The sequence below is a fragment of the Catharus ustulatus genome, chromosome 10 (genome assembly GCF_009819885.2).
Source record: "Catharus ustulatus isolate bCatUst1 chromosome 10, bCatUst1.pri.v2, whole genome shotgun sequence".
NCBI classification, from domain to species: domain Eukaryota; kingdom Metazoa; phylum Chordata; class Aves; order Passeriformes; family Turdidae; genus Catharus; species Catharus ustulatus.
The window spans coordinates 10,787,713-10,810,556 of NC_046230.1; the positions used below are offsets into that span (position 1 = coordinate 10,787,713).

The following is a 22,844-nucleotide window of genomic DNA, read 5'->3' on the forward strand; positions in this document are numbered from 1 at the left end:
AAACAAATGTTCCATTGTACGGAGATATACTATTTCTCAAATGATTTCACCTCTGTGGGATCTTTTGGAACATGTAATTTTAAATTAATACCATCACAAACATATGCATTTTATGACAACCTCTCTTGAAAAAAAATATTTTTAAACATAGATGTTGATTTTATGGGGAACTGAGTGCCAAGAAGCAAATAAGTGTAAAAATATATAACAAAACAACAAAAACACTTCCTTTGAGTGAGAAAAGCCATTGGAAAGGAACACCTAAGAGCCATTTTTATAACTTCTGTCCCATAGCCTACTCAGGACATGCAACACACAAACATCAATTAGCTCTGCCTGTACATGCAGTTACCCCAGCTGTGATTGCAAGGGAATATTTCTACCAGTAAACAACCACTACTGTGCCTGTTGAGCCTCTCTGCACACACAAATATCAAAAAATAAACAAGTATCACAAGAAGTATCCAATCATTGTGAATTTTCAAACTGCCTTTCTCTGCATCTTCTTCTTTTAACAGCTTTAGTGAGCTATTTATGTTTGTTTCTTTCAATATTAAAAAAATGCCAAGGTCAGTAATCTGTTTGTCAAAGGTATGCTATTTAAAGGATAAAAAAGGAAAAAAGCAAAAGAGTCGTAATATGCAATAGTCTCCTTCAGCCAAATCCAACTGCTACCAATATCAAAGGAATTGTCATCATGAACTTCAAACAGGACCAAAAATTGTATCTAAAACTATGGTTTAAAAAGCAGCTTTCAGACAATGAGAGAGCAGGAGAACTGACTGTATGAACAGGAAAAAAATATAAATAAATTGACTTAATTGAATCTACATTCATTGACAACCAAGATCAGGATTAAACTGATTGCTTCATGCTCTCCACTGCTGCTAGTGCAGAATATCACAGAGGAACAATCAATCTCCGTTCAATCTAAAGTAAATGACAGTGAAATAAAGGCAATAATGGATTTTCTTCATGGTATTCTGCAAAGAGGAAAAAAGGGCCCCAAGATAAATATTAATTCTGTGGGTTTAAAAAAAAATCCTTATAAGGTTTGGAATTTATTTTGGGGTTTTTTTAATAGAAAATAATCTGGAAAATTGTTTGTTTCAGCCAATCTTTTAGAGAACTTGTTAAAGGACTTGAAAGTAACATTTCCAGCCAATGCTTCTTGCATTGCATATTGCTCACATCCCTGCAAAAACACTCTGGATTTGCTTTGAGACAGGTTCCCATTTCAATTGTCTTGAAGGATGCTAAAAATATCACCTAGTAAACTGAACTTGTTCTTGTGTGCACACAGCCTTTCACGTTTATATCTGACCCCCAGAAAAAAAACATGAAACCTGATTAAACTTTGAGCTTAAATGTAAGCCAGGCTAAATATAATGTTGTCTGTCTTACCAAAAAAATACAAAAAGAGGTGGGAGGGATGGAGAATGTCCACTTTTGTCACCCCCACATGTTACCCTGTAAATCCATCCTGATTCAACAAAACTTTGGTAAAATGAAATAACTTCATTTCTCACCACAAGGAAACCATGAGGATTTACTCATTATCAATGCCAGCATGTTCTGCTATCTATCCAGTAGAGTCAAGCATAAGCAGTCTCCTAGTTTTTGCACAGTCTCTACAAAATAATTCAGAAATGGCCAGGGTCTGTGTCCTCACTCCAAAATCTGAAATCTAAACATTAAGAGGTGGTTGGCACAGATGATTAGTAGGGACACACTTTTAACATTGTGAAACCTTCAACCACCTTCACACCCATCTCCTGCCCAAACTATTGATAAACGTGCAAGGTAACTGGAGCCAGGGAAAAGTCAAGGATATAGGCATTATTCACACTTTATGAGAGGATCAGAACAACAGTGGCCAACACCATCTTACCTTTCTTTTATGTTTAGAAGGGAGAGAATGAAACACTGGATAAAGTTAATACATATTAACTGTGAGGAATGCATTGGAGGGTTTCATTTTCTACTAAGATCTCTGAGTTTTACAGTTGGGAATAGCAGCCTGAGCTACAGCTTTTTTTATATGCTGAACAAGCATCTTAAATATCTTATATACATTTTGATTATGTCGAACTGTTCCAGACATGAAAAGACCATGGCTTGCTTTGTGCTATACAGCAAAGGCCACAATCACTTACATAATCTGGACCCTCAGTAAAAGAAATCCAAAACAGATTTCACTTGGTAGAATATGAACAATATGTTTCCTATATTACACAAAATGTAGTTGGCTCTATATGCAACACTCTTCTCATCCTGGAGGAGTTTACAACTGTGCTTTATGTTGCAGTGGGGGAATATCAGAGCAATTCTACATGTTTAGTGCAGTCGCTGTGGAGTTATACTGCTGTAAAATGAATAGGGAATATGCTTATGAATATACAGCACTCTATTAAAAATATCTTTTAATATCTATATAATCAGGCAGCACTTTCACCATCACCTGGCACATGCCCCCTAATACATTTCATGTTATTCAGCTCATCAGCGCTGGAAGAATTAATTGAAAAGATAGCCCTGAGATGTGAACCAACACACCAGCTTAACCAAATGCAGGGTTAAACCACAGGGCATCTCCGGCTCATTCACAATGATGATTCTCATTTATACCTCCTGTCAGCTGGAAATAAAGAAACACTTCATATCTTGAAGCTACAGTCAGGCATGACTACAGGATAATTTGTCTATTTACTGTCTGATTTCCACAGCAGCATGAGATACTAGGGAATCAGGCAGCTTTTTTCTATTTATTCCCCACTTCCTTTTTAACAATATTCCTGAGGTAGGGAAATAAAAAATAAAATTAAAACTCCTCATCACCCTGGAATAGAAAAAGACCCAGTGACACCTTCCTCTCAACTACAGCCTGGAGTCTCACACTTCCTCCCCACCCCACATATGACAAGGGCCAACAACCCACACACAATAGTCAAAAAATGGTACCAACCTCTCATCCAAGGGTTCAATCATACCACCAGGAACTATTGGGTTAGCCACATATTTGCATGTTTTAATTGCACTTTCTTGGTCTTTAAAGACTACAATGGAAAATAGGCAGCAGCTTGTTTAAATGGGTGCAAACTTCAGAGCAAGTAGTGAAGGACGTTTACTCATTTCACACCCTGGGCCAAATTTAGCATGCCTGCATTTTTGCATGCTCATACTCTTAGAAGAAGAAAAGATTAATTTTTTTAAAGATCTAGACTCTCTCTCCTGAAAAGACTGCAAGGCTTTCTCTCGTGTACTGGGAAATGTCATTCTTTGTCTATGTAGTTACACAAAAACATAAACAATAAACAATAAACTTGAAGCAGAGAGGTCAATTATTGTACAAATGACTTAATCCTTTGTAGTTGTCCTTCATGTAATAAATTTTATTTCTATCCTATATACTGTTTAAAGTCAGTGCTTCAGAAAGCATATTCTAAAACACACCACATAACCATTGCTGTAACTTATATGTTGTTCTTTGGTTTCCCTTCTGAGAAAAGGTAATGCTGCCTTGCAAAGACAGATAAGATGGGACAGAACTGATTCACTCTGCAGCTATGGATTAGTCACTTAAACCACCTCAATTTCCAGTCTGCCCATGTGTATAATGGGGCAGCTCTGGCCAGGATTGTTAGGAGGATTAACTAAGGCACTGAAAGGCTTTGAGATCTGCTCAGTAAAAATTATTTCTATAAAAGTGCATGTGCATAAACTACTAATTGATGCCAGCTGGCCTTTCATCCCAGGCAGCAAAAACAGCTTCTTACCACACACACTTCCTTTAGTGGGCACCAGCAGCGTATTTTTTTTATTTCTAAGTTCCTGAGGTTTGCCTTAAAACATACAAACCATTTGATTTTCAGGAATTCTCCATTACGAGATTGATACAGCAATGTATTTCAGAAATTACCTTGATTAACCTTGCACAGGCAATAAGTGTAAACATTTTAACACCTTTCAAACTGAGAAATGAGCTCTATTTGCAGTGCACAATTCTAGACAGAGCAATTTGCATCTTAGCACCCTGTTCATTTCCTAGAAAAACCTGACAATCAATTTACGATGGCCCTTGAAATGAAGCAGAAAGCTGCTGTTCCTGAACTGGCCTTATCTGACAAGCCAGCATCAAATGAAGATACATAAGTAATTATTTTTAATTTCATTTCCCCTCTGAGCTGCAAATAGCCGTGTTTTCTGGAGCCCCTCCCTCAGCTGCAGAAACTTGGAAATGCTCCACCTGCTTATGTTTGCTGATAGACGCCAGAGGAATTTTCACTTCATCTGTTTCACAGATGCTCAGACTCTTTTCTCAAGACATCATACAAAAATGTCTCCAAAATAATTAGCAGGATTTGAGTCGGCATGACTGTATGGCTGCACGTAAAGTAAAGTTCAGACAGCTCTTAAGAAATCGAAGCTCTGGAATGAGTGTCTGGGACCTTAACAGCACTTATTTAAATCTTCCTGCTTGACACATTTATAGTTTTTCATGTAGTCGAAAGGGCAAAGGGGTTGGTATGTAGAAAGCTGCTACAATGTGAGAAACATCATGAACTCCTATAACCTCTTGTACTTATACTGACATGAAAGTAATAGCCAGTAGACAACAAACATGCAATCTAATTCAAAGAGTGGGAAAAACTAGGCAAAGATCTCTGCAATCATTGTCTCTATGTCTCACTTCAAAATGAAATTCACTACCTTACTGAGGAGCTACCTGAATAAAAATAATCCTATGAACTGTGTTGCAGTGTTATCATATTTAATTGAAAGATGCCCCTCGTTTGGCATTTGCCTGGCACAGCAGTCATCAAGCAGGGCTCTTGACCATCCCAAGCCTGTCCCTCCCTCCCTGCTCTGCACCATCCCCAGCAAGGCCCCCATCAGGCAGCACACAGGGACTCCAGAATGAGGGCATGCTAACAAACCTAGAGAGACAGCAACAGTGCCTCGTGATGGTTCACAAGGCTCATGCTACCAAGTCCAGGGGATAAATTACCTAAACATCTCTGGTTGCACGCTAGACTCCCTCAGCGTCCTCTAGTGCCACAGTGAAGGACTCAAATGGCATCCCTTTTGTCCAAAACAACAGGAATTTAATTCCCACTGCATAAACTCTTGTTGAGAATATTTCAAAGGGCCACAAGTCACCAATGTCTGATTCAGGCCTATTGTCACATGCAAGTGTCCTTAAAAGAGACAGGAAGGGGGATCTAAGGAATGGGATGGTTGGGATGGCCAACCCTCCACCCAAAGCCACACCAGAGAGTTTTGCTTTCTTTTGTTTCTCCTTGGAGTAGAAGGGCATATTTTGGCTTAGGTTATCAACATGACAAAGGCTCCAAAAAGCTGCAGGTGTTCACCCCATAGCCCACAGGCACAGGCAGCTGCCCATTGGGATGGTGAGATACCTGGGAGCACACACAGGACCTGTCCCATAGGGGCCCTGGGCCCTGGCTGGGGGCACTGCCAGGGCCAGGGGCAGAATGAGAGCAGTGGCCAGGAAGGGCCCTCAAGGCCCAGAACAAAGCCAGACGTGTCCTCACCGTCCTCTGTACCCAGAGGGCAGCAGGGGCCACCTGGCTCTAAAGGATGGAGTCACCTGAAGGTAGAGGGTACACAAAAAGCATCCTTACTCCACTCCAAAGGAGCAGCAGATACCCTCACTATAGCCCTGAGGCAGAGCCCAGGGAATGGCTCTGGGAGGTGACAGCCATGCTGGGCTGGGGCAGCCCCGTGACCAACAGGTGTAGCCAGCATGCCAGGGAGGTACATGGAAATCCCAAGGAAATCCCAAATCTGTGGCCTGATCAATTCCTGTTTATTTATTTATTTACCTATTTAACCCAGGCTCATTTACCTGTGACAGTACCACATACAGAACCTGAAAAGTTAACTCAACTGCAGCTGCTGAGCAGGACCAGGACACAGAAACCCCCACCGTGTGTCTTCCTGCACATCTTTTATTTCGTGGATCACAAACAAAATAACTTAAAAAAAGGCCAATTTCCACCTCAGGCAAACATGCCCAGGAGCATTCAGTGGAGCACCCCAGCAGCAGGAGGCAGCACGAGGCAGCCATGCCCAGGGAGTGGGGCTGGGCAGGCAGTCAGGCCAGCGAGCTCCTCAGGGGCTGCAGCCATTCAGAGAATCTCCATGAGAGGCATCACCCTGCCAAATAATGCTCAGTGGCTGCTGGGGTGCCATTCAGGGCCCCCAAGACCATTGGTGGCAGAGCTGGGATGCACAGACATGCACAGGCACTGGTGCATGGGGCTGCCTCCAGAGATGTGCCTCCTGCTCCAGCCAACACCCTGAGTGAAACCCCTTCAGGGCACAGCTACAGCAACAGCTACACCAGTCCCTTGCTTTGTCACAAGTGCCTCTCTGCATAAAACTGAGAACATTGCACATAAGGAAAGTCTTGCAGAACAAAATCCTTAGAGCAGTTCATCAGTCAAACACTGGCAATTAAAGTCATTCAGTTTATCCTCACTATAAAGGAAGTGCTGTAAACAGTTCCAAACTTAAATTACATGTACAATGTATTTCTTAGAAGTATATCATTTTTCCCGTTTGGGAATGCAGATTGACATAATTTATTTGGCCTTGTATGAAGTCCTGCAAATGTAACTCAAGGCAAAGCTCTGGGTTGAAAACACACCTTTTTTTAAATTACTATTACACTGTTTCATAAAAGTAATTTCAAGAATTATATAATATTTTTAACATTTCTGCCTAATAACAAATGACAAACAGCACTGGTTCCCATAGGCTGTATTCAATTACTTTGATTTTATTAACAGACTGCTTTCAATCAATAGGAACTCCAAGCCACATGTCAAACTAGAACACCAGATTCTGAAATGATATAACTTAGCATGGCAGTTCAGTCAAAGGAAGTATGCCAACTTCATACCATAGCAAAGCCAACCCAAAAACTGCATCCCATTAATGATAATTCCATGGGGATTCTGGCCACTGTGGTTACAAAGAGCTGACAAAGCTGAAGTGTATTATTGCATTATTTGTAAGAATGAGTCAGACATCAGCACAGGGGAATTACTCCCAGCCTACAGACAATTCAGTCAAAAAAGTAGTTTTCATAAAGAACTAAAACCAGTTTGGTTTTCTGTTTATCCTATTCCAGACACACTCAGAATCTACTTCAATGATATTCTCAAAATAATCACAACACACATATCTTATTTTGTTTTCTATTTTACTTATCTCTCCCAATTTACTACTCAATTGTACCAATCTTTAGGATGATCTTTCTCTGATCTTGAAGATATTACAGTAGTTTCACGAATACAAGCCGCACGGATTATAAGCCGCACCCCCGGTGCCTCGACAATGTTGCTGTCTTTGTCAATAGATAAGCCGCACCCCGAATATTAGCCGCACTTTCGTTCGTCGCGAGAATCCGTGCGCAGCTTTCACAAATTGGCCAATTAGTAACAGGATCGCGGCATAGCGGGCTTTACTGGCTCGGGGCGGGGCCAGGCAGGCTCGGCCCGCTCATGGTTGCCGACGGGGCCGGGTGGCCCAGCTCAGCGCCACGGCTCGGCGGGGCTGGCCGGGTGGTGCTGCCGCCGCCGCCGGGCTCGCTGGCCCCCCTCTCCCGTCAGCACCGCCCTGCTGCCGCGTTCGCTCGCCCGGCTGGCAGGGCTGCCGCCGCCGGGCTCGCCGTCCGCCCCGCTGCCGCTTTCGCTCGCCCCGCGCCGCGCCTCGCGAGCGCCGCGCCCGCCCCGCGCCGCGCCCGCCCCGCGGCGCTTTCGCGGCTCGCGGCTCACGGCGGCGCTTTCGCGGCTCGCGGTTCGCGGCTCGCGGCTCGCAGCGGCGCTTTCGCGGCTCGCGGCTCGCGGCTCGCGGCTCGCGGTTCGCGGCTCGCGGCTCGCGGCTCGCGGCTCGCGGCTCGCGGTTCGCGGCTCGCGGCTCGCGGCTCGCGGCTCGCGGTTCGCGGCTCGCGGCGCTTTCGCGGCGGCGCTTTCGCGGCTCGCGGTTCGCGGCTCGCGGCGGCGCTTTCGCGGTTCGCGGCTCGCGGCTCGCGGTTCGCGGCGGCGCTTTCGCGGCTCGCGGTTCGCGGCTCGCGGTTCGCGGCTCGCGGTTCGCGGCTCGCGGTTCGCGGCTCGCGGCTCGCGGCTCGCGGTTCGCGGCTCGCGGCTCGCGGCGGCGCTTTCGCGGCTCGCGGTTCGCGGCGGCGCTTTCGCGGTTCGCGGCTCGCGGCTCGCGGTTCGCGGCGGCGCTTTCGCGGCTCGCGGCTCGCGGCTCGCGGCTCGCGGCTCGCGGCTCGCGGCGGCGCTTTCGCGGCTCGCGGCTCGCGGCTCGCGGCTCGCGGCTCGCGGCGGCGCTTTCGCGAGCGCCGCGTTCGCTTGCCCCGCCGGCAGGGCTGCCGCCGCCGCCACCAGGCTCGCCGGCCGCCCCCTCCCGTCTGCACCGCCGCCGCGTTTCCTCGCCCTGGCCGGCACTGCAGGCCCCCGCACCGCCGGGCTCCCCCACGCTGCTGGCCCCGATTATGCTGGGCTTCCCCCGCTGCCAGGCAGCCCCACCCGCCGGCCTTCCTGCTTCTGCCATGCTCCCCTGCACTGCTAGCCCCAGTTCTCCCGGGCTCCCCCGCCATGCTGGCTCAGGCTCTGCCGCCCTCCCTGCCCCGCCCTGCTGGCTCAGGCTCTGCCGCCCGCCCCCACACTGCTGGCCCCGCCTCTGCCAGGCTTTCCCACCTCTGCCGGGGCCGGTCGGGCTCCAGCTTGGCTTGGGGCTGCCGCGGGCTCTCACTTCCGTGTTGGCAGCTTTTAGAATTTTGTTAATAGATTAGCCGCCCCGGAATATTAGCCGCACTTCCGGGTTTCCACCAAAATTTTGGTCAAATTGGTGCGGCTTGTATTCGTGAAATTACTGTAATTTAAATCTGTTTCTGACTTGAAACTTGCCTTCCCCTCTTTTGAAAAATAAGTTGGGGGATGGGGGGGGACCCACAACAAACACTGAAATAAAACAAGTCCCCAGGCATGAAAAAAATCCCATTAAATAACTTCATTGACAAATCCCTCTCAGTAAACAGTTCAATGAATCTTCAGTGAATTTTATGAAGTACACTTATAAAGACTCTTTCAACTTGTTCATCTTCCAAAATTTGCTCAGTGAAGTTAGTTTCCTTCTAGTTCAAATGTTTGTGTACAGACATCTATTTTTTAAAATGAAAGGTTATCTACATCTCAAGTTTGGGATTATAAAGTGCAGGTCACTGCCATGCCATTTAAATCTTGAGAGCACTTTAATCAAAAGAGCATGTCATCATGCCCTAGATGATTAATTCAGTAATTCTTTTTCCTCAATGTGCTATGTTCTGGCACTCAGAAAGCAACCCTAATATCTAACAGGCAAATAAACATCAGTTTCCAAAAGGGATGAACCACAGCCTCAATGAGTATTCTGTTTCATCAAAGTTATCAGGGTACTACCATTTCAACATTAGTTTTTCATCCACTGATAAAACATGATAAACTTAATTCCAAATTTACATTGCTGTGAAATTCACAGCAATATGTATAATTCAATAGAATCTTGCTGTAAAATTACTATAGGTGAATAACAGATTCTTGGGTTAGCAATACACGGGAAGTTCTTAACTTAGCAGTACTTACTCATTTTCCAAACCAGATTGTAAATTTTAAACTTCATCTGTCTCCTTTCTTAGAAAAAAAATAAGCAAACAAACAAAACACCTTCATACTTCTCTTGCACCTGTTATCCCTATACAACCTAGAGTCCCAGAGAAGAAAGCTTACTGAATTACCACCAGCCTCAAGTCAAATATTCACAATAGTTTACAATAAAGAAAATTGATCAGCAATAGATAACATGCATCAGGCCTTAAAGTTCCCCAGAAGCATTGTGATGGTCATTGTCACGAACTCTTAATTAACTATGCAAAGAAATGAAATAAATAAAATAAGTTAAGTCTCAGACACTGATTTCCAAATCCTGGAATGGAAAAATTTCTTTCTCTTCTAAGCTAATATATTTATACATCACACTGCATAGCAGAATATATTGCAATAGTACAAGGAGAACAGGATTACTTCCGGAACTAACAGAAACAGAGGAGGCACAAAGGACCTTCCTTTCTCTTATGACATAAAGCATTTTGGATTGCAATATTAATCTACATTCCAGCAGCCTGTGCACCTACGGATGTGGCCACGGGTACCTCATCTGCAGGAGAATGGATGTGTAATCCAATTTCAGCCTGCCTGCTTGCCAGTGTCATTTGCTCCAGTGAGAAGCTTTCAGCACACAGGACTGGCCCCAAAATAAGTACTGCTGGGTTTGGGCATAGTACAGCTGCAACCAGAGATTAAAAATTCCCAAGAAGGCTCATGTTGGCTCAAACCAGTGTGAGCAGTGGGTACCCAGTGCCAAATGCAAATTGTGCAGTATTCTAATGGAAATCAAAGAAACAATATCCATGGCTTCGGGGGAAGAGCCACACAGAATACCTTCACAGAATAAGCACACATGCCTTTGTTGTGGAAAAGCACATCTGAAAAGATCTGCCAACACCTCTCCCAGCACATTTCATGCTGGTGAGTGGGGAGGTGCCCATTGCAACAATACGGGGGAGCAACAACCACAGAGCCAGAAGTTTGTGATTCTGTTAGAGAATCATTTCATGTGCTCTGAAGGAAGGGTGCCTCCTCCTCCAGAGCCAGCTCACAGCAGGGTCCCTAATGCCCTGAGGGCCATGGAGAAGCAGCAGCTCCCTGTGCTCTCCAGCAACACAACCCACAGCTCCATCCTTACCTTGCAACAGCCACACAAAGATGGAAACATTTCTCAAGGACGCACTGGAACAAAACAATTGACAGTGACTGCAGCATCTGCTCAGCGTAGCCAACATAATAAATTTCAATCTCATTTTAATTTTTATATGTCTAAAGCTATTAGGTCTTAGATATTTGAACTTTAATTATTATGGAAGCAATTAGCTTCTATGACCAGAAGGCTTTGCCTGAACAACTGCAATGAGCACAATATTTTCTACAGCATAAAAAATAAATACCCTGACACATCTGTAGCTATCTAGGGCCTTGTGACTGCCACTGTGCTTCACACTGGTGTCCTGGCTTTGTGCCAGACTGCAAAAGCTGGAGCTTACTGGCATAAGCTATATGACATTGTATATACGTGTAATTGAAGATTATCTCCTAAGGCACTCTGTAAATTTAGAATTTCAAAATTCAAATATTTCCTGCTGTAGAGAGATTAAACTGGTTTTGAAATTTAAATATTCTTTCAGAGAAAACTATTTTGGTATGTTATCTCTAACAAAGACAGCTATAATTAAACAACAGCTCCTAATACCCTGAAAAGTGGTATTTCTAAAACTGACAAGACAACTTACATTTGTGTTTCAAGATACAGAAGTATTCTGTGGAGCTTTGTGTATCAAAGGAATTTCATTAATATATATTGCTTTTTAGTACCTTCATTCAGTGCATTACTACTTAATAGAAGTATGCATTTTAATTCTCAGCATCTTTTTCAGTTTTCCCCTTGTGTGTTTTGTCCACTGTACAGTGTGCCCACACAGCCTTCCCCTGAGCCCCGGTGAGCTGATCTGACCTCTGCAAACACGGCTGCTGGCAGAGAAAGGCAGCTGAACAGCAGGGAACAACAAAGCTGTTTTAGAAGGGGATTGCAGATCTTTCTGGTTCAGAAATACTACAGAAGTACAAATCACCCTCAGTAAAAGTGACTGAGCATTCACCTGCACAGTGTCTGGCCTCCTCATTACCTCACAAGCTTCCCTTTGCTTTTATAAGCAAGGGTGGAAATTCAGGAACAGACAGTGCTTGTTCTTAATCAAGTCACAGAGAGCATTTTTAATTCCTATATGTTGGCATTTTACACAGTGCTCTTTGAATGCCAATCACTATCTTTTCCATAACTGAATGAAATACAAACTGTTTAGTGCCTTGTTTTACACTAAAAGGTTTTATTTAGATGACTTCTGCTGATAAATACCATTTGCTAACAAAATCAAGGGCTGATGACTTCCAAATCAAGCTTTTGTTGAATCAAAGGCAACTAATAATGTCAAAGTTCTGAAGCCAAAGGAAGTGCTAGATTCCAACTAAAGGGATTTATGTTTAAGTTTAAAACATTTTCCCAGGCTCCATATCATGTATTGTCACCCACATTCTTCACTGGGACCCAATGCATCCACTACAACGGCAGGACTACAGCAGTAAGAAGAAATGTAACATACACAGTTGTTGTGCAAGTGATAGAATACATGCACCAAGGAGAAGAGCAAAGCACATGCCAATAGATACTGTGACTTTTTATAGCCTTGTGTTTTCAAGGGGATTTTATTGTTTAGGGGTTATTTTCTACTGCCAAAGAAAACAGGCTCAGACACACATATCTGAGGAAAGTCTGGCATAGCTGGTCCAACCTTTGGAACAGGTCTGTCCACAGACAAAGCCTGGGACCCCAAGCCTTGCTCTGAGGAACTGAGGAGACCCCCTCAACACAAAGTGTCAACACTGGGGCAGGGGGACCTCCCTTCCCAGTGCCCAGTCTGCCTGCACGGTCCACAGCAATTGGCAGCAAGTGGGGACCTCTAGTCCTCCTGGGAGTGTGCATACACACACAGCTATTTTCAGCATATTTTCACACATCTCTATGAAACTCAATTCACACCCTGATCTTCCTGACAACATGTCCAGCTTTGAGCTCCCTCCCTCTGGAAGCAAACCCAAGGGGAACCCAAGAAAGCCCTTCACCCAGGGTATTTCCAGCCCTTTGCTGGCCACAAACATGCAGGGCAGCTCCCAGAACTCCTCCCTGTCACCAGTGCTCTCCTCCCAAGGTGGTGGTCTTATTCTTTTCATGGAGCTCTTTAAAATTATTTGTGACACACTTACTCAGTGAAAATCCAAAAGGAAACCAAAATAGGCAAAACTGATTTCCTTTCGTTAACGTACATACATTCAGAGCAAGGTTGCTCCACCATACAAAGAAAACAGACATATTTTCTTCTATGAAGGTAGTTAAAGCAGAAATATGAAGCTGATTCCAATATATGACCATCTTTAGATGAGATGTAAGAACTGTCTGAATAACAAGATGCCCTTTACTTGAACCATGGCTTGAAAAACATCACCAGTGCAAATGCTAAGGAAAAAACAAATACAAAAACACCAACACATCTGACAGGACACAAGACATAACTTCCACTGCTCTCAGCATACATTATTCTTACAATGCCACTTTAGCAGTAAGCAAATAAAGTTATGCCAAAATACAGCCAACACAGCAAAACTGAACACTGCAGAAGATACTACTTAAAGGAGGCTCAGTTAAAGATTAATTCAATTGCTTTACCCAATTTATATTCTACACCTAAGACTCTTGGACATCAGGAAATGAAGCATTACAATGCTCTAACAACCTTCTGCACTTGCATCTACCCTTCATGTTTCTATCGGATCCTCTGCACTCATTTAAAGTATAAATTCTCACTGACATAAATGGGTTTTCCATGCACGTAATTAAAAAAATCATATGCAAGAGAAACTTCCCAAGCTGAGAGCAGCCAGTGTCAAACACCCTGCAGTGAGTGTTGCCTGGGGGTTGCTGCCATCCTGCACAGCTCATCCCACCCTGCTCACAGCAGAACCCACAGCGAAACTTGGCAGCTTCATAGGTACAAGGCAGGACCTTGCCGCACTGGCATGTTTTGAAAAAAAAATTAACATATGCAACTCTCCATTTTCAATGCTAGAACAAGATTCAGCCAATAAAGTCATGTTTCAAGTTTCTGCAAGCAGTTTACTCTTCCACAACTTCATAATTCATCTTTTTTGTTTTTCTATCACGCTAAACAAATAAAAAGTAAAAAAAACATACTCCATCTCTATATAGGATACTTGTTGGGTTATTAGTTTACTTGATGCACTTCACCTTTGGGAAACATGTCATTACAGCCTCTGCATCTCTCACCAATCAGCACTGTATCTATATCTAAATATAGTCAAGCTACTAAATTTTGCCCATGCAAGAAGTCATGTGTGTCCTTTTGGTTCATTTTATGAGGGGAGAAAGAAGCAGAAAAATCTCTCGGTTCACAATACAAAATAAGTAATGCTTAAGGATAACAGTAGAAGCCTCTAATAAAGCACGAAGAAAAAAATGTTCTGTGCTTCTAACCTAGATGAAACACCACGGAAAAGAGCAGGCTGGGGAGTGATGGTACAATTAGCTTTTCTCACTTGTTTAATTTGTTTCTTTATTAAAGTTAATGGTCATCTTAATATTAGAGGCCTACAAAATGGTAATGAAGACAAGGCAGCTAGTGGGACTTATTTTGAGCTGCACTCAAAACAACCATCCTTAGCCATTCCATAAATGCAAAGAGAGCACTTTTATTAACTTTTATAAGGATAAAGTGAGGTGGTTTTAAGAATATGTGCAGCTTCCAGTCAGCTTTTTCAGTAGCCAAAAGAGCAATAAATGTTCAACAGGAGTAGCTTTTTAAATTATTTGTGAAAATTTAAGTAAAACATAAGATTTTTTTACTGCCCATTTAAATCATCTGGATTTTACCATCCCAGAGAGGCTGTGGATGCATTTTCAGCCATTTTGAGTCAACAGGACATAAAACCAGTAAAGAGTACCTTGGTCTCTGGGTACTGACATGAGGGACAGTGTTCTTGTTGCATTTTGTCTGATTCAGTATGAAGACAAAAAACTAACCCATAACAGCAACACAATTACAGGGCAGCAGAGGGAAGCCATTCACCCACACTTCAGCAACCCAGAGCTAAAACTGAGGCACTGGAGACCAATGAAGGGGAAGAGGAACGAGTCTGAAATTGCCACCACACAAACCATGAGTATGGGCTGTTTGAAACTGGGAGGATAGCTCATCAATTTAAATATTTTTCAGATGCTGAAAGGCCCCCAGGCCCAGCAGATGCTGTACCCCTGAATGCTCAAGAAGTCACAGATTTGGCCACCACAGGTTCAGCTTATTAGGATTGGACACCAGTGGAAGAGGTTGCATAGGCCAGAAATGCTGGAGAAAACAGCTTGGGAAAGTCTGATCTACAGGGGAAAAAAGTAAAAACATCATAAGTTTTAAAAATGCAATGACCAATAAAAGCAACAGCACAGCTTTACTAAATTGTCTATAGGGGCATGTAGGGTAGAGTAGAAATGGAAGGTATTTTGAAAGTATGTGGTAAGAGACGGTCCTGCTGCAAGGCCTTTACAATCAAAATAACCAAGGCAGAAAACTAAAACCAGGTAGTAATATCTGAGAAGACATTATTCCTAAATGGTTCCCTTACACAAGGAATTAGAATCAGAGGAGAGCAATTTTAAGACAATGTTTTGGATTTTTAAAAATGCATCCCAATGAGAAACATTGTAATTGTACAGATCACAATTAAATCTCAATCAATCTTACCCTCTATGCATCCTATAAGCTTATTATAAGCTTTCTCCAATGTCCTAGGGTGACTTAATGATGCTGAATTGTATCCCCATTCATCTGTTTAGCCCTTGCAGACCGAACTTCAGTCTCTGCTGCACTGCTGTACATCCTGTTGCTGAAAGCACATGAGACAATTTCACCTGCATGGAGATTGTAGTAGGACCCATAGGTGATGGAATTGTCTCCAATGGTGAAACCCACTTTTGAGAAAAGAAAAAAAATGTGAGAAATACAGAGAGACAAAGGGAAAATGAGAGCTGTTGGCAGCAGTCAGCAAAGCCAGGGGAAGAGCAGGAACAAGGGCAACAGGCTGTGGCTTTGCTGAAGGGGCCAGAGCTGCTGCTGGAGGGCAGGCACATATCAGGGCATCTCAGGCACTGCCCAGCTGTCCCAGAAAACACCCCAAAACCAGTTCATGGGTGGACAAACATGTATAGCATCAGGTGTGCCCCAGAGTTACACCAGTCAAGCTTGGTGTCCAACTGCTGACACTACAGTGGTGCCACAGAAGCCCAGCTGTGGCCTTGGCCCCACTGTCATTACCAGCCTGCAGTGAGCTTAGTACAAGAAACACTTCCTTTTTGCTTTGGAAGTGAAGCTATTAAGCTATTCTGAAAAATCAAACTCCATTTATTTATGTTACTTCTTGTCTACTTTTAAATCTCTATCAGTATGTGCAAGACTTGGATTTAAAATACTACTACCCCAGAAATGCCATTTATACAATTTTTTTAAACAAGACTTTTATTCATCTTAAATTAAGATACACCATCACAGAAGTTTCCACATCATACCTTCCACAAAGCCTGAATTAATAAGCTCACCAAATCAATCCCAGTAAGACAGGCAAGCAACAAGTATCATTCCTGTAAATACCATATCACTGGAATATATTTTCCCATTTCATTAAAGCATTCTCTAAAGAATAAAATTATTTGCACTGTTTATGCTCCTCTCAGCCTCCCAGGCTGCTGAGAAAAGCTTGTCCACTGGTGGGAACTGGAGGAATAAGACTGCCTGACCCAGTGCTGATTATTCAGCACCGACTTTGAAGAGTCTTCCAATAAAAAAGGAAAAAAAAATTAAACCTACCACACCACTTTAAAAATTGCAGACAGCATTTTTAACCTCTGTCCTTTTGCATTACTGCACCAGTGCCTGGAAAAGCTACATCAGGAGAGAGAAAGTCATTTAGGCAGTTCCCTTAATGCCACCACCATGGCTCAAAGGGACAGAAATCAAGAAACATTACAACCAACATAAGCCAATTAGGACATTAAGGAAGAATAAACCATACAAAACTTAAACAAAATCTGCTAAAAGGCATGGAGAAAAGAGGCACTGCTGAGTAGAGAGCAACTTATTTTTTGGAGATACTCCAGATTTTGTGTTTCCATCTGGTGGTACTTAGTGCTGGGATAAGTGACAAGGAGGTTTCCCGCTGAAACACAGGAGTGCCCATTTGACATGAAATATCCACAGGCAGGACAGCCACAGTCTAATTGAAATCCTTAGGAACTGAAGAAGAATGGATTTTTTTTATAAACACACATCTAAATCACACTCATAGCCAAATGGAAAACATGCTCCACTAAAATAAAATCAAATTAGAACCTGGGACTGAAAGTGTGGACCAGCAACTAGCAAAAGATTTATTCTCACTTTTTTTTGTTATTCCTCAGGAATAAGTGGTTTAGCTTGAGCTGAGACTTGCCATTTACAGGTATATAATAAGCCAGTTGAGTTTTTTCATTCTTTGGAGCAGCTGCTGACCTTAGCCCTTGGTGATCCAGCATTCATAAACACCACCCCCATTGCAGGGAAGAGGCAGGATGCACACGGGTCCCCAGCTGTGTCCCCCAGAGAAATGGCAGCTCTGGGCACTGCATCCCAGTCCCTGCCTCAGCATCCTCACTGCAGCAGGATGAGAAGCTGCAGCCCCCTGGGCCACAGAGCTGCCTCCCAGCTACGGCACACCATGGTTCAAATAAAGCAAATGGCACTCCAGGAAACAACAGAGGCTGAGTACTTCATTGTACCCAGAATCCCTGCTCTGGTTTGGGCTGTCTGCTGCGTGGGGTTGCACCACTCTGATCCCAGGGCTGTCACTCCCCATTTGCAAACAGGGTTGGTGGGCAAAGGAGGACAGCAAGGTGCCTTTGGGAACTACAGCCTCCAAGTCAACCCACCTGACTGAGCAACCAGCACCACAAACTCCCAAATGTGTGCATCTTGAGCTCTGTGCTGCGAATCAGTGCTTACACTATGCATTTCTCCTGCCTGGGGAAATCATGCCCATGAGTCCAGAAGGGTGGGAAGGACAATAGGCACATCAGGCTCAAGCAGGAAGGTGTAGATATGCAGTTACAGAAGGAATAAATCTTAAGCCTTCTAAGTAAAAAATGTATTTGAGAAACCACGATGGCAACAAAGTTGCATCAGATGTGGAACTAGACAAGAAAGAAAAGCTCTCTGAATTTCAATTGTTTTACTTTCCAGATTTGGTGGGGGTTCCCCTAGATTACTTCAAACTAGACATTTCTCTGCTATTCTTAAAACCATCCAATTGAATTACTAAATGAGAATAGATCTCAGGAAAAAAGGCTTTTTCTTCAAGACTCCGCAGTTAACTTCAAATGAAAGCAAAAAGAGAAGCCTGTGTTGTGATGAAAGGACAAGTAAAAGAACAATCACATCAGAAAACCAAAGGCCAGACCTCTAAACAGTGAAGCAATTTCATGTGTCAAGTTCCCATAACAAGATGGTGCCAGCTGAGGCTTATGTTAAAACTGTGCAATAAAATTAGATGTCTGGAGCCTCTGTCAGACGAATGATGCTATCTCATTAATGGGATTACATAGAAAAATTGGAGCGATTTCAGTCAAGAGGAATAAAATGATTAAGGATCAAAAAAGCGTGACTCATGAAAGCAAGTAGAAACTGGATGCTCTGCTCTTGCCTGAAAAGCCCAAGTCTGAGAACCAGACAGGCCTGGTGGTACCAGCAACACCACAGCATCTCCTGCCTTACACCCAGAATAACGGCATAGATCAGACCCACCAGAGCAAAAAGTCATAATACAAAATTCTGTCTTTTTTATGGCAACACTACTATTGTATCAGTCAGCAAAAAACTAATCATCAGAGGGGAAAGAGGACAGGAAAGTTAATTACCTATTAGCAGCTGGCAGGAAGAACACATTTAGTCTGGAAAAAAAGAGGGGGGGAAAGAAAGAGGTGGTGGCTACAGAGACTGAGCAAAATTGAAACCTTTCAGTTATTAACAGGAAAGGAATTTTTAGCCACAAGAACAACATACACATGGAATCACCTTCCCAAGGCAGGTACTGAAAATTACAACAGCTGAATCACCTGAAGATGGCCTGGCCACTACCCCAAAACCACCATCATAAGACTCCAGCATTGACAGGAGGTAAACTAGCTACAGGGGAAGGGGAGGAGAAATGGTGCAAGAAGGAAAATGGGTGTGTTGTAGTAGCAGATGTTCCCTAGTCAGCACTACTATGCTATACTGCAGGAAAAATAAATGAATAAATAAAAGAGATCTAAATATAGAATGAAATTCTCTTCACTGAGGGGTTCAACATCTCTCTGCAATTTTTTTCCAATTGAAGGACTGTAAGTTGAATAAAAAGCTTCATTTAAATTTTATACACATTCAGAAAGATAAACTGATTTCAGAAAGGATTATTATGCCTGACCTCTCTAACTGGGGGTGAAAGCTAGATACTTTGTGAACCATTTTGATCACAGCTAATATTCCCTAAAAATTCATTAGATGCCAACATAAAGGACAAAAAGCATCACCATGGAAGAGCAGATGCTGCAAGCTACTGTACAAAGCATGTTAGAGTCGCTTCCCCAGCATTCCTCTGCATCAGCACAGGCAGCTCTGCTTCAACAACCAGCAGCAGACTCCTGGTCCTGGCTATTGTGACAGGCAAAGAGACAAATGCTTGGGAAGTGACACTTCCCAAGAAGAAACCTTGCTGAGGAAGTGCCAGGCCTGGAGGTGCCAAGTACAGTATGCCTAGAGAAGCAGAGGAAAGCAATTTCTTCCAACCCCACCTCGCTCACATCTGATCCCCCAGCAGGGAAGAGTGTGTGTGCACATGTTTGTGTGTGACAGAGACGGGGTTTAGGACATTTAATTGCACTTTGGATCTTATCCAGCACACACAGTATCAAGCAACAGCTCTCCTGGAGTTAACATTTTACAGAGCAGGAGAGTCTGAAGCCCATTTCTCTCCATTTTCACTAAGACCCTCGAGGGCAGGTGGATACTCCTACAACTGGCAGCCAGGCAAGGGGAATCAGTTGCCAAGCCCTAACTGGCAGCACAAGCCACACTGGTACCCAGCTCAGTCTGCAAGGCTGCCCATGGCTTTGCAAGGCCAGGCGAGCTCTGTGATCAAGGAAAATGACTCCAAGAAAAGATGCAAACAGAGCAGATTTGTTTCCTATTTTTATATGGTTTCTTACCACAGAAGAACACACTCGAGGCTCTTTAAGCCATTAAACTTTTAAAAAGAGGAATAGCCTTAGCAGAAGCTCTGCTTTGATGTAACTGGCAAATTGATCTTGTTGCTTAACTAAATAAAGACATAAGTCTCCTGCCCCACTTTTCCCTTTTCTATCTTAAAAAACCCAAACAAAAAAAGGAAAAAAACAAACTAACCTGGAATCTTAAGCTGCAACACTAGCCCTGACAGAAATAATGCCAGTCTTTACAACCAGCATTTCATTATAGGCTATTAGAAATCCTTCACAATTTGCATCATGACATGTAACTCAAACCTTTTCCTCCTGAAGCCCAAAACTTTTGGTGAGAAATGCTCAATGACTTTTTTGATTCAGAAACTTTATAGTAATAGCAGCAGTTAATGGAATTTCCAGAACTGTGCTGGTTACTTTGGGCTCTTTAGAGTTCTCACAATCACCTCCACACCTCCACAGTGGTCTCACTCCCTCAATTTACACTTCTGAGTACCTTGCATCCAGTGTGAGTCCGGGTCTTCATGAGGGGAGTTGTGGTGCACAGCTCAATGGCTTCTGGTTCATGGAAGATCACTGTCGGGAGAGGCTCTTTACGAAGAGTTAGGACATTCAACTTAGTCTTTAACATGGTCTGAAAGTGCTAAATAGAAAAAGAAAAGAAATCTTTGTAAGCAATACTTCCCATAATCTCAAATGCAAATGTCACCCTTGGTACCAATGAATAGATGTCACTCAAAACTTTTCACTTCTTTAAACAGACTCCCCAGGCTTAGGTGAAGAACTATCCAAGTGGACACTAAAGTCATCAAATTAAAAGTTTCTCAGCAATTGCTTAGAGTGAGTAAAGTCAATCCTTGAAATATTTCCAAATCAATTTTGTGGAATGAGGGGAGCCAAGAGAAATTTTTTGACATTTAGATGTTTCTTTGAACTGACCTGCATTTGAAAAAAGGAACATTTTCACATGTTACTACTTATGTAAGGGAGAAAAAATGCAAGTACGAACCAAACCAAGGTAGTAACATGCCACAGCACTTTCTTATGAAATATGACTTTATCAAAACTTCATAAGTTGACTCTTATCAAGAAGCAGTTATTTGACATATGTGCAATGACTTCAGATTACTTTCATCAAAACTAAACCATTTGTTCTGACTTTTGATAGGAGATTCTTAACTCACTTTGCAGCCCCCCCTTTTCTCAGTCTCCACCTCTGCAAGGCAGACAAGCATTACAGGGTCTGGCTTGCAGTACAAGAGATGCTAAGTGATTTCCCAGAATCATGCAAGAAGTCTCTATCAGAGCTTAGAAAATCAACACAGGTCCTTGTTGTCCAGTCCTGTACTTTAGACGAAGAGACTGTCTATTCAATATTTTACTTATACACAGAGAATAAATCAACTATTTAAATACTATTCCAGTTTTCTATGGATTTTTGTGGATATGAATATTCCTTTGAAAACAAACTTGCTACCAGATCATAAATACTTTATCCTGTGCCAACTGAAAGGCTGTTGATACACTTTTGTAACAGTCTAGTCCTTAGTTTGTCAGTTTTTAAGTCTAATAATTGTTACCCTACTGGAAGTACAGCCCTTCAAACACTCTTAGAAATACATTCAAGGCATATACACTTAGAGTCTGTGAAAATAGTACTTGTTTACCTATTTCACACATGAAGTTACAGCCTGTTAACAGCAACACTTTAGGGCCTCTGTGGTGTTTGTGAAAGCATTCAAGTTTGCATCCCAGTGAAGCGCTCTACTCATGCTATTTTTCATCTGCTCATATTACACATTGCCCCATTCACTCTCCCAAACAGCTCCAGCAAAAAACTACTCCATTTAAGATGATTATACATTAAAGAACATTCTCTGACACCTGAAGATAACAGAGATCTCTGACAGCTAGGATTACTAAACTGACTGAGAAAAGCTACTCCATTTTAGCTTTGGGTTGCAATTAGCAGCCTTTTGGTTGGAGTCTCCTAGGTCTCTCCAGTGGAGTTGTCAGCAAAGGCTGAAGAGCAGGTAAAAAGCCGTGACTAGTAAAAAGCAAGCAGGTTTGAGGTGCTGTTTTTGAAGGAGCACCATTGATTACCAGCTGCAGTGCTGGGCTTGCTGGTCCCACTGACTAACTGCTGCCTACTACATCAGACTTGCTTTTATCTCTAGGCTCTAGGTCTGCTAACCTGCTGCTGAGTTTGTATTTCTGGAAGAGAAAAATGGGCAGGAGGCAAAGGGTGCTGGAGCTCAGGCCCAGCATGCACAGGTCACAGCGATTTCCCCTGCAAACAATCCCTTTTCAGGCCTGGGGATATGCTGTCCCCAGAGCTCTCTGCTGCTGCCTTGTGCATGCAGGGGATGGGACAGGAAGGGAGAGATGCAAAAAATGTACTGTTAACCTTAAGTTGCACTGTTTGCCCAGTGAGTCAATTTTGGATCAACAGAGAAAATGGTTGTGAAATAATCAGGTTGAAGAACCTGTCCTAGCATTTAACTTTTCCCTCCTTTGAGTGCTGAAAGAGCTCTATTTCCATAAATGATCTGTTTACAGGGCTTCTCCAATAAAGAATGGTGCTTCCATTAGACAACAGGAGTAAAAAAACTCCATTTAGCCCTCCTGAACAGTGAGCTTGGACCTGCAAAATGGTTGTTCTCCTCTGCTGACATCTCTATAAACTTCAATGAGACTACTGACAGAAAGGGCACAATTTGACCAAAATAAAGGAAACTTCAGCAATGATCTAACTTTTTTTCCAAGTCATAACAACCACACATACGATCTTAAACAAGGAGAAGCCTTCTCTG

At 43.1% G+C, this 22,844-nt stretch overlaps 1 protein-coding gene across 2 annotated transcripts in view; it reads right to left on the reverse strand.

Annotated features, from left to right (window-relative positions):
* The window catches only part of PID1 (phosphotyrosine interaction domain containing 1), an 88,242-nt gene that overhangs the window by 34,143 nt on the left and 31,255 nt on the right, over positions 1–22,844 (reverse strand). For both annotated transcript variants that reach the window (XM_033069137.2, XM_033069138.2), the window contains one exon: positions 20,528–20,674. In XM_033069137.2, the coding sequence (XP_032925028.1) occupies positions 20,528–20,674 (147 nt within the window). The remainder of the gene's footprint in view (positions 1–20,527; positions 20,675–22,844) is intronic.